Source organism: Sesamum indicum, linkage group LG4 (genome assembly GCF_026168435.1).
Source record: "Sesamum indicum cultivar Baizhima isolate 11 linkage group LG4, ASM2616843v1, whole genome shotgun sequence".
In the NCBI taxonomy this organism is placed as follows: domain Eukaryota; kingdom Viridiplantae; phylum Streptophyta; class Magnoliopsida; order Lamiales; family Pedaliaceae; genus Sesamum; species Sesamum indicum.
The window spans coordinates 2166674-2181414 of record NC_142660.1 but is presented as its reverse complement, the minus strand read 5'-3'; the positions used below and the strand labels follow the sequence as shown (position 1 = coordinate 2181414).

The 14741-nt window shown below is 35.7% G+C and overlaps 1 protein-coding gene across 1 annotated transcript; it reads right to left on the bottom strand.

Moving 5' to 3' along the window:
* Positions 1–9470: 9470 nt before the first annotated feature.
* LOC105159946 (F-box/kelch-repeat protein SKIP11) lies at positions 9471–12553 on the bottom strand. Its single transcript, XM_020693269.2, has 2 exons — positions 12195–12553; positions 9471–11431 (listed from the first exon to the last, which is right to left on the bottom strand). Exon 2 carries the CDS (start codon positions 11342–11344, stop codon positions 10013–10015), a length of 1332 nt encoding a protein of 443 aa, XP_020548928.2. The 5' UTR covers positions 11345–11431; positions 12195–12553; the 3' UTR covers positions 9471–10012.
* Positions 12554–14741: the final 2188 nt, after the last annotated feature.

Sequence of the window (14741 nt, the reverse complement as noted above, 5' to 3'; positions counted from 1 at the left end):
CATATAGCATGAATTAGTTTATTGCCTATCAAAATGGCCTCGTATTCAGCTTCATTATTCGAAGCGAGGAATTCGAGGGTAATGCCATATTCCATATTGTCCACTTTTGGGCTTTTAATTACTATCCCAACTCTATTCCCTGTTGAAGTAGATGATTCATCTATGAACATTTCCCATGCTTCATGTTTTACATTGTCTTCTCTCCCTGCAATCTTTAAAAATGAAACCTGCCAGGACTTGCGCCTTTATGGCAGGTCTCGATTGGATATTGTGTTGGCTCAACTCCACTCCTCATTTGACCATTCTCCTAGAAGCATTTGGGTTGCTTCAAAGGTTGATTTGTTAACATGATCACCTGGTGGGATTGAAAGTATGGACATACTTTCCTTCATGCCACCACCAATGCCAGTGTTAGTTTCTGTATTGGGGGGAGGGGGGTTATTTTGGCTGTACTCCTTGTAGACTTTGCTAATGTAATAGACGGTTGATGCTCTCTTCTTTCTGCCCTTATTAGTACAACACTTACTATTTCTTCCAAAGCCGAAAGGTATATATACAGTTTTTCTTCTGGTTGTGGTTTGGTTAGCAATGGTGGTGTAGATAGATATTTCTTCAGATTATCTTGGCATTCGTGGCTCCATGAAAAATCTTCTACTTTCTTTAAGATTTTGAAGAAAGGTAGTCCTCTTTTTGGTCCTCGGGAGAGAAATTATTTAGTGGGGTCATTCTTCCTATCAACCTTTTAACCTCTTTCGTTGATGTTGGAGAGTTCAACTCTTGTATTACTTCTATCTTTTATGGGTTTGCTTCTATCCCCAGTGTGAGACCAAGTGCCCCGAAATTTTCTCCTTGCACACTGAATGTGCATTTGGAGGGGTTGAGCTTCATCCCCAAACGCCTTATTATTTTGAAGCATTCCTACAAGTCCTGTACATAGCTTTCTCTATGAGGCTTTTTACCAGCATAGCGTCAATGTAGACTTTCATGTTTCCCATAATCATTTTCTTGAAGGCTTTGTTTACCAATATTTTATAGGTTGTGCTCACATTTTTAATCCAAAGGGCATTACGCGGTAGCAAAAGATGCCTTGTTCTGTAATGAAGCTTGTCCTTTTTCGATCTTCAAATTCGAGGGCAATCTGGTTGTATCCTTGGAAGATGTATAGAAAGCTCATCATTTCACATCCTGTTGTCGAGTCTACCAGTGTATCAATCCTCGGGAGAGGATATGAATCTTTGGGGCATGCTCGGTTCAGATCTTGAAATCAATCCACATTTTCCCTTCTTGTTTGGCTTAGGAACCAAAACCACATTAGCTGGCCATTTTGGGTAATGTACTGGGTGGACATATCCAGCTGGTAACAATTTATCTACTTCTTCTTTGATTATTTCATTCTTCTCTAGCCTGAAGCTCCGTTTCTTTTGTTTCACAGGTCGACATATTGGATTGACATTCAATCGATGAATCATGACTTTAGGGTCTATCCCGGCTAAATCATGTATGGTCCACGCAAAAGCGTCCGAGTTGGTTCTAAGAAATTATACCAATTTTTCTTCCAATTGTGGTTCCATGGTTGTCTGAATCGAGGTGATTTTTGTTGATTTACCTTCGACTACTTGCACGTCTTTTAATTCTTTTGTTGCTATGAGCTTTTCTTTTTCTATCCTCCTCTACTTTTGGTATTGTTTGGGATACACAAGCATGGGTGGTGGTGGAGAATATTCAAAGACCGTCTTTCTGATACTATTTTCCTTCATAGAAACCTGATTTTCTATTTATGTTGGAAGATTATACTTTTTATTGAGGATGTTTGCATGATATTTTCTTGCGAGGCGGAAATTTTCTTTCTCCTCTCCTATCCCTTTGTAAATAGAGAACTTCAATTTCATGTAATACGTTGATGATACTGCTCTGAAAGAGTTTAAGCTTGGGCGCCCCATTATAATGTTGTGAGATGAAGGAGAGTCCACCACAAAAAACTTCAACATTCTTGTGGCTCGCCGAGGACGGTTCCTATCGAGATGGGTAAGGCTATTTCACTGAGAGGTTTTACCATACTTCCATTAGATCCTACTGGAGGGGTGTTAACTTTTGTTAACATGTTAACCCCTATTCCCATTTGGGAGAATGCTCTTAAGAATAAGATGCCAATCGCGCTCCAACTATCGACTAACACTTTTTTTTATCCAAAATTTGGATACAGCGGCCGAGATCATCAGGGCATCAATGTGTGGGGGTATTCCTCTCTCCACGTTTTTCTAGTACTCCAATGAGGGTTACTTCTTTGAAGTCATACTTGGGAGGATGATATTACCCAAATCAATGCTTTTCGTGCTCGAATCGAGTCTCTTCTGGCTAGTTCTCCCATTACAGTTCTTATTACTCCTGCGGTGGAAAGTTTCTCTTTTTCTTTTCCCTTTCTCCGGAAACTCTCCTGCTTGTTTGAACCTCATGGTAAGTCTTTGAGGGGTGGGGGTAGGCTCTTGATATTCTTTCAGGCATCCCCTCTAAATTAACTTTCAATTTTATTTTTTAAGTGGTAACAGTCTTTGGTGCTATGTTCTCGATCTTTATGAAACCTGCAATACTTGTCTGATCTCAATCATTTTGGATTATCTTTCATCTTCATCAGCCACTGTATTATTCCTTGCTGCTCTGTGACGATTAAAATCTCAGCTCTTGGTTCTTTGAGGGGGTGTATCTCGCAAAGTTGCTTGGAGACATGTGTCTCTGCCCTTCTACTTGTCCTCTATTCGAAGGTCCTTCCTTTCTCCTTCTCGGGTTTTTTTTTTTGTTGCCTATCTCTGCTTTTGGTTTCATGGATTTTGCAATGCGTGTGTATTTAGCCGCTCACTTGAGCGAATAATCCAACTTTGCAGGGAGCTTGCCGGCGGTAGATTTCCTAAATCTCTCTCTTTGCAACCCCTGTTGGAGTATGCTTGCCAGTAGTTCATGGTTCAAGTGTGGGACTTCAAGTACGATCTCTGAGAACCTCTGCACAAAATAACTTAAACTTTCTTGTTCCTGTTGTACTATGGTTGAAAGATACGAAGCTGTGATATCTCTTGTTGATAGAAAAATGATGCAGAAAATCTTGGGACAACTGTTCGAAATTCTCGATGGTGTGGGTTTGCAACTGATTGAACCATGCCATAGCTTTTCTGGCTAATGTGGTGTGGAAAATCTTCTAGTATCCTGCATCACTCTTATCTAGTAAATTTGCTTTAGCTAGGAATTTATCTAAGCGATCCCCCTCGTCAGCTGTCCCATTGTATTTTGCAAAGATTTGGTATTCACATTCCGTGCAACAGAGCTTCTGCCAGCAACGGATCATGGGTGGCATCTTGATGTCGGGAGACATTCTGGACGAGGGAATTATTCTCCCTTTGGTTGCTAGTAGCACCTGCTTCTCTTCTTTTAATTTGTATCCTCTCTCTCTCCAGCTCCTCTTCTTCCTCGAAAGAGGCTGGGTGGCAACGAGGTTTCACTACTTCTCTCCTCTTCCAATGACATATCGTGGGGGTCATCTTCCCTCGACTCATTATCCTCCAGGATGGAAGGCATGCCTAGGCCTCGGCGAGCAGAACAGAGGGGAGAAAGTTCCCTTTGGCGATTTGCCATGAAATGAAAAATTGCTCTTTCAGCTGCACAGGCTGAAGCATCTTCAGTCATTTTCTAGAGTGTTATGGTGTTAGATGGACTAGGGGTGGCTGAGGAACTAGAGGTGGTAAGCCACCCTCACATCTCTTCCCCTCTTCTTGCTCTCTTCTTTATTTAGAAGGTGGATTTAATTTCATATTTTCTAAGGTGGGTGTTCTCTTCCATTATGTTGATGCTCTTCTTTTCGTAGCTATTCATTAGTCTCTAGATCTCTAGCCTTGGATCAGGTTTGCATTCTCAATATCGTGATTGTGGTTACCCACAGATCTCCCCAAGTTGATATTGCTCAACTATTAATTTATGTAAGAATTAACGAGAGTATATGAGAATTATTTATTTTATTCGATTGAAAAATTGGGGCACAATTAATGATACATAACAAACGATTGTTGTAATCTAGAGTTCCCAATAAAGAGGAATATTTCCTAGAACAACAGATTTCTTGCCAAATGATCACATGATTTTCCATCAAAGAATGGGAGCTCCAAGTTATACTAAGCAATTAAATAAGGTAGCTGAGGAGTTTACTCTTTTGCCCCTCATCTCTTCGAAAGCGAATATAAATGGAAACTTCATGTTGGAGCGAAGTGGTCTTTTTGCGGGCTCTCCTTCAATGAATCAATCCCTTTGATGTGCTCCTATTCCTTGAATTGATCTTTGAATTTTCAAAGATTAGGCTCTTCATTTAAGGTTGGCTTTCACTGTGGTTGACTAAATTATTTTTTTATATCAATTATATATTAAAAAATCACCTCTTTTAATTACCTGATTAAACATTAAGGCCTTATTTACTTGTCAGGATTGAGTTGGATATCTGATATCTCTCCAATTGATCACGATTTCCAGTTCATTAAGGTAAGGAAAACAGATAAGAAAATACGGGGAAATGAACCATCTGTTGAAATAGACAACAGAATTAGTGCGGTAAGCATTCTTTAGTAACCAGAGTGAGGCCTATATGCTACCCTATCTTATTAATGTTCTGAGGATTCCGTTATTAGGAGTGGTTTCCCCCCTATGCTATAGCGTTCCTGCCTGCCCACTAGGCAGTCAGTCACTTGTCCGAACACTTACTAAGGCGTTCGGTCCTTCGTCCCTCTCTCTTTTCAGCTCAAAAACTTAAGAAAAAAGCATCCCAGAGGTGAATTAAAGCAATTCTGACCCTCGCCCCAATGCGATTGTGTTAGTGGTCCTGCAGCTAAGGGGAGCTAATGGAGTCCTAAGAGAGGCTGATTACTCTTTAGAGCTCTATGAAACAACTGAGAAGACTCTGATAGGATAGATAAAGAGGAAACATCAGAAGCTCAATAGCTCTATAGCTCAGAAGGAACTACTAGCTCATAACCCATAAGCTCATAGCTGCTAGTTCAGATAGTCAAATGGTAATAGATCAGTACGAGCCTTACTGCATTCCTTGTCGGACTTCGGAATGCTCGACTCGGCTTGGTCTTGGCTTACAGACAGGCTTGCAGCCGGGTCTTCAGCCGCTCTTCACTCCTCAAGATGTTAGCTTCGAGCTGATTCGAAGATATTAACTCAATCCTTTGTTTACTTGCATTTAGGCTTGCTAGGGTGATATGACTCAAGCCTGTTAGGTAATGATAAAAAGCTTATTTAAATCCCATTATAAATCCCACCAGACCACTTGAGGGGGATTGCATGTGATTGTTCATATTTGTACCTGAATATAAAAATATCTGGTCCAAAATAACCCCAATTTTCAAACATCTACAAAAAATTTACTTGATTTTTTCCTTAACTTGTTTCCCAAATTTAGTTTTATTCAAAATTTTATCAATATAAATAAATTAAGATACACAGTATGACAATTTAATCCACATTTTATCCATTATCAATCTATCCCAACTTAATTCCATCCCTCAAAATAAACAAGACATTAAAGTTAAAATATTTTAATAGTTTTGATAAGTTATTCGTTTCATTTTCATTTGATTAAACAAACACATAAAACTTTTAATTACGTATATCGATCAAGTATGCTCCATCCGCTAGCCTATAAATTAAGGGAAGCCATGAGAGACAAAATTTCTACACACAGATCAACTATTTTAATGGTGTTGATTAAATTATAATCTTGAGAATCTAATCGACCTAAGAAAGCAATTGTTCTTTATTCTATCCTGGGACATCGAAAATAAACATGCCCATCCACTACTCACAAGATTAGCCTAGAAAAAGCTGTTTATATGCTTTGAGTACGTGTAAAAACATCAACTCATTCATCTTTACACCCCATCTTTGGTTGCAGCTTCAGAAATGGATATTGGTATATTAGTTAAGATTGATTAAGTAGAAAGATTATGTAGTTCCCAATATGGGGGGTTCAAATTCAAAGGGCATATCCTCTCTACAGATCTTCACCTTTCCATACTGTCAATTCAGGGGGCGTTTGGTTGGGTTTATAAATCTTTAAAAACATGTTATGAACTGTCCAAAAACATCTCGTAAATTATTATAAAAATAATTGGTTTCTAAGATCGAAAAATAAAATGTTCGCAACTTACATATGCTCTCCTAAAAAAAAATAAAGAATTCCCGACTTTCTTTTAACAAATTTCTTCAATTTTGATCATACTAATTGTAAAATTATTATTACTAATATTTTATAAGCTCCGCAATCTTGCTTTATCGAGGCATGCACTGTTAAGAGCTTAAAACAAGAGATCATATCTTATAGGCTTTAAGAAAATCTTGCAATATGTATGATCTTATAAGATGTTTCAAATAAATTGAGTCGAAGACTCCCTTATTTTATTTCACATATTATTTTATTAAATGTTCTTTAAAATACACTTTAGATAATAAAATCAAGATAATTTTCAAGCCAATAAAAAAGCTCCAAACATAGCCTTAGGAAGTGGGAGGATTCTTTTCTTAGCAAGAAATTATTTCATTGCCATCATCACGTAATTAGGTATGCTTATGCACAACTTTTGCACTCAAAACTCATCCACACCCCCACACCCCTCAAAAAAATAATAATAATAATAATAAAGTCATGAAAATGAATTTCTTAAAGGTCAAGAAGTTGTTTGTAAACCCTAGCTAGTGTGGATCATAATCATTATTCGTTTTCCTTGAGAATAAAATGGAGAATTCAACTACAGGAATTGCGTGGAGGTCAATTGGTTGATGGAGATTATGTGAGGATCTCAGTCGAATTGAATTTTTTATTTTGAATAATGTTTACATTTTGACTTTCATTTAATAAAAAATATACATCATTTATACAAAAGAAAATTAAATAAAATAAATAGCGTAATTTTTATACACGTATCATATATATATATATATATAAAATACATATAATACCAAATGCTATGAAGAAAATCTAATCAGATATCAAATGGCATGAAAATGGACAATTGGTGCAAGAAATAATTAATGTTTTCTGAAGTAACTTTTCAACTTTAACTTCCACTTTTTTTGTTTTTTTTTTTTCTTTCGTATGCCTAACGACTGGTGTTTGCATTAAGCAAGTCATCATTAATAACTAGTTGATAATATAAAGGATCAAAAGGTGAAACTTTATCTCTTTTTTTTTTTTTTTTCAATGATGCATCGTGATGAACACTAATGTCTTTTTAATTAGGGAGAACTACATAGTCATTTTTTGAAATTTAGTGTAGTTATATATAAATTTTTTGTAGTTTGAAAATTGTATCTAATATCTCTGATGTTTATTTTTATCTAAAAAATATATCTATTCGGTTAGTCAAAATTCACTGAATTTGTTGAAATTAGTAAAAAAAAAGTTGAATGTAAATTAGATTTACTCCCAATTGACTTATTAATGACCTATTGCAGATCAAATAATTTTTTTCTGACTACATTAACCTTATACATTTTCATACAATAATACATATGATGAGGCACATCTTCACTCTTATAAGGGTAATTTGGTTAGAAAATATTTGGTTAACTTACCAAAAGTGAGTGGTAAATACGAATTTTCATTTAATCTTTTACTAATATCAGCAAATTCGGTAAATTTTGACTAACAAAGGGATCTATTTATTAAGATGGAAACAAACATCAGAAGTTCTAAATTTAGTTTTTCAAACTACACAGATCTACATATAATTACACCCAACCTCAATAAAAAAATAACGTAATCATCCCTTTTAATTATAATTGAAAAACAAAGTGGAGGAGCGATTACGGCCTGTTTGGACAAGTTCATAGAAATTCCTCGTTCGCGTAAAATATTCAATTTGAATCATAATTACACTATAGATTACAGGACAGTCATCACAATCCTATTGAGAGGAACATTAATGTTTGCATCAACATATAAATTTCTCAAAACATTTAATAGTTATAGGAGGATTTATTTATAATGTCTATTCAAATTTTCAGAAAAAATGAGCTTACAAGCTCCTAAATTAAGATACTTAAATTTTATAATCTCTCTAAAAGGAACTAAAGTCTTCTTACTTATTTCTAGAGTTTTACCAAAAAAAGACACCTTAAAATTTTCATATCCTAACTGGGCTACCCAACAGCCCAACCCAAAATATACATACGAAGGCCCAAAGGATTAGCCAGTAAGTGATGGGCCCGGCCCAAATAATGACTACTAGAGATTTACGGCCCATTTAGTTTTGTCCTACCATTCAACATTGAAATCCACCATATCTCAAAGAATTAGGAACATTTGTGCTATTTGTGCTACATATCATAGAGCCCAAAATGTAGAACATCCCTACCACAACTATTGGGATCAAATATTTTCTTCGGCTTTCATTACTTAAGACTTTATACTTATGCGGATCAAGTAACATAGTCGAACATACTGCAAAAAAAGATTACGATAACGATGTAGTAATGCCAATCGACCAACATAGTCGAACACGATGCAAAATGATGATACAAGTCTCTAATGAACCGACCAAGATAACGATGTAGTAATGCCAATCGACCAACATAGTCGAACACGATGCAAAATGATGATACAAGTCTCTAATGAACCGACCAAGAACACGACACCCGTGTCTCGTTAATGAAGTCCATGCCCTATACATGCCAACTTTCCTAGTACATTAGTACCAGATATCCAGTCCAGTTGGTTTTGGAACCAATGCATTGGAGACCAGAACCTAAGATGTAATAATCAAAAGAATGGTAATAATATTAGGATGATACATGCAAATTGTGCATTGAATGTGGAGATAAGAGCATCTATTTTTCAGGTGAAATCTTTTGCCAGCATCCAGAAAAAAGATGCTGCAGATGAGTCATTCCACCTAACTGGAAGGTGAGGAGTTTACACACTCTTGTCTGTATCACACAGCACAAACGTTGATCGTGATGCACAACAAGACGGCTCTTGATAAATGCTATGCAACATCTGTAATGCATGCAAGCCAAGTCGGAATTGGCAACTACGGAATTTTCTCCATGCTACAACGTAGAATACGGCTACATAATGACGAAAGTCGCAAGAACGCATTTACAGCAATGGGATGAAAAATGTATTCGTGTAAAAAGTGAGTTTCAATCTACATACGTTGCATATGTATCCCTATACATATGCAACCATGCCCTTGTTGTAGAATGAGAGAGGCCAAAGATGTATCAGAAGAAACGAAAAGCAATGAATGAGGACAGATTAACGTTAGCATTTGACTTAAATCGGATCATAATAATGCAGCAATATAATACTTATCCAGATAAAAAAACGAGCAATAAGTCACGTTAGTGTTGAATTGAAAGTACTGCAACAAAGAAGTTATGGGAAATAAGGTCATTGTAATAACAATTGAAAAGAAAGCACGAGAAAGTTGAGATGAAGAGAAGGATTGTTTTATAGCCCATAGACTGCAACAACAATTCAGATCATTACAAAGGCCATGTTTCCAGTAACATGTTCGGACTTTATTTCTCCCATCAAGATGATGCCAAGAAATCACGGACCATAAAAGCCCGAAATACCAATTCTATGTTTTGTTTATGACAACCTTAAGCAAACACTAACAGACACCTAACTCTCCTTCCAAGTTATTAAACCTATTTCTTTGCTATGTGACGCCAACTTGAAGACCTCCTGATGTTACTTGACTGGGAGAAGACAACTCAAAAGAATAGAAAATACTGATCAAGTTTAGAAAAGAAAAATTCTACTCAAGACTACATGAAAGAAAACATATCACTTGTATCTTGAGTAAACTTTGATAGTCCTTCCTATCCTCCTCCCACTCAAAAGAAAATAACAAAATCGGAAAGTTCGGAAAAATTACCCATTAGCGAGAATCCGGTGCATCCGGGAACCGATTTTCAACGAGGATTTTACGCCACCAAATGTTTCTGGTGCCGGCAATACGCGAACGTTTCAGCATCCCATCACAGCACAATTATAAACAAAACTGCCTGATCGTTTTCGGCCAAGCAAATCCCACTGCGGCGGACCATCACTTGGAACCCATGAGTTCACTTCAATGAAACCCTCACCGGCATTCCGTGGCCCCCCAATCACAATAAGACGATCACCGCATGCCCTAAATGCTAAACCCCATCCGTACATAGAGTCGGCACGTTCTGGCAGTCTTCCTACAGTAATCCACGCCCTGTTAGCCTTGTTATATTTTCTCACCTCCATCTCAGCATAATCAGCAGCATATAATTCATTATTTACAACAGCAATCAAAGGTGGTGCTTCAGATGTAGCAGGTGGCTCGTTATCCCTTGCTGCACCAGTCCGCACCGGGGACATGTTAGGGATTTCTGTCCAAGTTTCAGTTTCCAAATCATATTCCTCTCCGCAAGTGAGAAGCTTGGAATCAGCTCCTCCAATCCCTCCAATCACATAAAACTTTCCATCCATGAAAACCCCAGAACACATTTTCCTCGGTTTCTTCATGCTCGGGAGTGGCTTCCACTTTCCTGTCTCGGAATTGTATAACTCTGCGGAACTGAGGATGTTACCATGTGAGTCAGAACCACCAGCCAATATTGCGATCTCCCCGAGGCTTGCAGACCCAAACAAACATCTTGGCTCATTCATACGCATTCCGGTAGTCCACGTGTTCGTCAACAAACTGTAACGATAAATCACGTGGGAGTCGAGAGCCCTCCCAAAAACAAGAAGCTCAGTCCCCACAGCTAAAGATTCCTTATCCGCAAACATAAAGCAATCATTAGGATTCATACTTGGTAAATGCATCCAATGGCGGCGACTAGGGTCAAAGGCCTCCCACTCCAGCAGCTGGCAGGAAAAATAAACCCAATGCTCTACCACGCCATTTTGCCGCCTCAATTTGTAAAGCTCGCCACTCCTAATAAGTGACCTGAAACTCCGGTTCAAGGATGCAATCGCACCATAATCGGCCCTGGAGCACCGGATAAGACAACTAACCGAGTTGTCGCGGCCAATGGCAGCAATTAATGAACTCGAATCAGAATTATCACCATCATTCTGCTGACTACCTGATTGGTCAGGAACTGACATTAAAATCCCGCCAATTGACAAAGCAGTATCTATCTGATCTGCTGAATGCTTAGGCACCTTCCGGACAACATCTTCTTCCTCTCCATTCGTCTCCAAAGGTCGCTTGCTCTGCTGAACCTCAACTATTTCTGGTCGGTAAGTCATACGCCAATTGCCTTCTCGTTCGCAGGTCCTAGGATAATCCCTTGAAACCAAACAAGGCCTGTCCTTCAACATGTCTTCTGGATCCCAACCCGAAGAGAACTAGGTCTCCCTGTTAAAAATCAACCAAATTGCTGTTCTTCCTCAGCAGACCACAGTCCACTGCAAAAATAGGCAGCATAAACTCAAAATCAGAAACTCATACAACATACTCTAAGTAAACAGAGACAAACCATCCACATGCAAAAATCCCAGAAGATAAAACCAGAGAAAACTTATCAAGGTCTCTGTACAACTCAATCACTGCACGTTTTCAAAGTGAATTTTCAAGAAAAAAGCAAAGCCCAAAATCCAGGTCGCACGAGGGGGCCAAAACACACACACAAAAAGAAAAGAAGCAAACTTTATATCACCAACCGTCACTGATCCAAATCCAATAACGATTTCGATTCAGGTGAATGGTTAAGAATACGAACATCCGATCTTTGGAGGAAAAAATACAGCAAAAGCGTTTCCGGAATGAGAAATAATCAAAAACAAGAAAAGCCCAGATTCAGAAACACCTCAAAACACCATAAAAATCAATACTTTCGATCAAAGTGAAACATGCAGACAGATTCAAGAAACACTATTATTAGATCTCTAAAATTCAGATCAAACAACACCCAGCTGCCCAAATCTCCACAAAAACCAATACATCAAAACCAAAGCTCCAATCTTGCATTGGTTCTGCTACAGCACCAATTAATTACTCAGATTAGATCTGTGAACACAAACTTAAAAAAAAATTACGACCCTCAAAAATCACAAACTGAAGCAACAGCAAAAGCAGGCATATCAAATTAAACAAGATTTGGACAGAATTAGTTCGAAAGAAAGATTGAAATTCACTACGATAAAATTACAAAGATAGAGGAGAACTTACATATGTATGGGATAAGAAGAAAGAGAAGGAGGGCTTGATTGAAACTATCAGAATACAACAATCCTTTCTCTCTCTGCCCCCTTTACAGGTATCTATGCATGTATATCAAAAAACTGAGAACTTTTTTTTCTTTTTTTTTTTTTGGTGTGTGTTCTTCTATTTTTCTATCTTTTTTTCCCCTTTTCCTATGTGTGTTTATATTTGTGAAGTGTGTAGGAGAGAAAGAACTTCAGTTTCAGTTCTTGGCGTTCTTGTAGTGAGAAATCCTTTGGATTCTCTCTCAAAATCAAAGCCAAGTTTGGCTTTGGCTTCGGCTTTGGCTTTGGGGCATAATCTTTGGAGGACCCCTTTATCTCTCTCTCTCTCTCTCTCTCTCTCTCTCCCCCCTCTATTTATATTTTTTAATTTTTATTTTATTTCTAGTAAGAATATTTGGGAAGAGAAGTAAACTCTAATTAATTTTTTGCATTAAAACTCCCCAATATATGTGTATATATATATATATATTTACTCTTATCTTAGTTTATTATAAATAGAAAATGCTTTCTACTTTTACCCTCTCTTGACTTGTCTTAATGCACTACAAATTTGAATTTATCTCTTTATTTTAAGTAATAATTACTTTTAGTTTTTATGACAAATATGAAGAGAAAAATGATTCATTAATGTTATTTTATTCATCATCATCGATATAAATTTTAAGGAATAGCTTCAATCGATATTTAAATTTTTATCGTTTGTCATTTTCATATATTTTTACATGTTATTTTTGTAAATATATATATATATATTATAACACTCTGCTTACTATATGTTTTTTACTGCATTTACTATTTTTATTTCCTACCAAAATCAATAAAAATGACAATAATAAATCATAAAATTTTATTTTCACGATATTAATGTGGTCGAAAAGTATCCACCAATAAAAAATAAAAGAAAAAGATTCAAATTCATGGCATATTATTAATTAACAAAAATGTCTATATTTTCTTGAGCATTTTCCAAATTATAAAAGAATTAAAGCTTATAATTATATTTTACTCTTTTGTTGAATTTGCACATCATAATTTCTATATTAGTGTTTGTTTTCCATCATTGGATTGGTAACAACACATTGTCATTTTTGCTACTGTGCAATAATAATTTATTTTTTTAGATTCTTTTTTTTCTTTTTTAGTATATTTATTAGAAGAGTGTGATATGTGCATGCATACCCTTCTTTCTCTCTCTCTATATATATATATATATACATACATATATAGATATGTTTATATTTATTATACTTTTCTTTTTCTGTCTTGTCTTTTTATTTTCAATGTTTTTGGTGAGAGTTGAGAAGGTAGTGTGGGACCCATTTACAGCTTATGTTCGGCTGTCCGGTTCTTCTCTGGTGGCGGAGGGGCCACCGCGCACCGGCGGCAGTCGGTGGTGACACGTGTGTTTGGGTCTGAATCACGATGTGTGGCTTGGACAAGTGGTCTCCTCATTTCTCCACGTTTCAGGCTCAAAGTATTGGTACTACTTTTACAAATTTGAAAAGTTGCGGGGAGGAAAACGAAAATAACCAAAATTTAAAAATGGAATGGAAAGGTCACCATTCAAAGTCAAATTTGAATAAGTCAATACTATGTATTATTTTTTATTATTATTAAAACGATGTGTCTCCAAATTTTATTAAGTTTTTTTGTATTTACTCTATTTTTTTTTTCATTTTACTATGCATAGGTTGCTAGTTATAAATTGTCCCATAATTATGACTTACACCTGTTTTCCTGTATATTTAATTGCATTAATTTATTTTGAATAATTGTCTAACTATTTTAATATAAGGACCATATTTAAGAAAATTAAAATTATTTGACTTATATTATGGTTGATGATATTCTCCGAGGCTCCATGAACAAACTCAGGTTATTAGTTCGAGTCTTATAAAACGTTTCGATATATATATTTATTCTATTTTATGTGATTTTATTGTAATTTATTTAATTATTTTTTGTTACTTGTCATATTGATAGAATCGATTTATTGCTCAATTTATTGAAATATTAATATAATCATGTAACTAGTTATGACCCCATACGGTTCACAGTCATATAATGATTTAATTAAAACTATATAATATTTAATATTAATTATTTAATTTTATTTGAGGATTAACTTTTTAAATATTAAGATATTAACTATATTGACTTTTATTTTTTTTGGGCAATTGGAATTGCTAGAAAAATTATCCATTTGTGTCAGCTATTATATATTGATTGCATAATTAAAAATCTACCTTAAATTTTTATAACATTTTGATACACAGAATATTTTTTCAAAAGAATAACAATACTTGAGAAATAAATAAAAGGTACAATCAATAAAAAAATCTATTAATATTAAATTCAATTATTCAGAAAAATAACAAATAAACGAACAAAAATAAAAGTCCAAAATTGTTAGCTAAATCATATTATTTAAATTGCAACATACTTTTTAAAATTTTAAATATTAAAAAAATATATATAATCAACTCAATATAATTACTTGTCCCATATT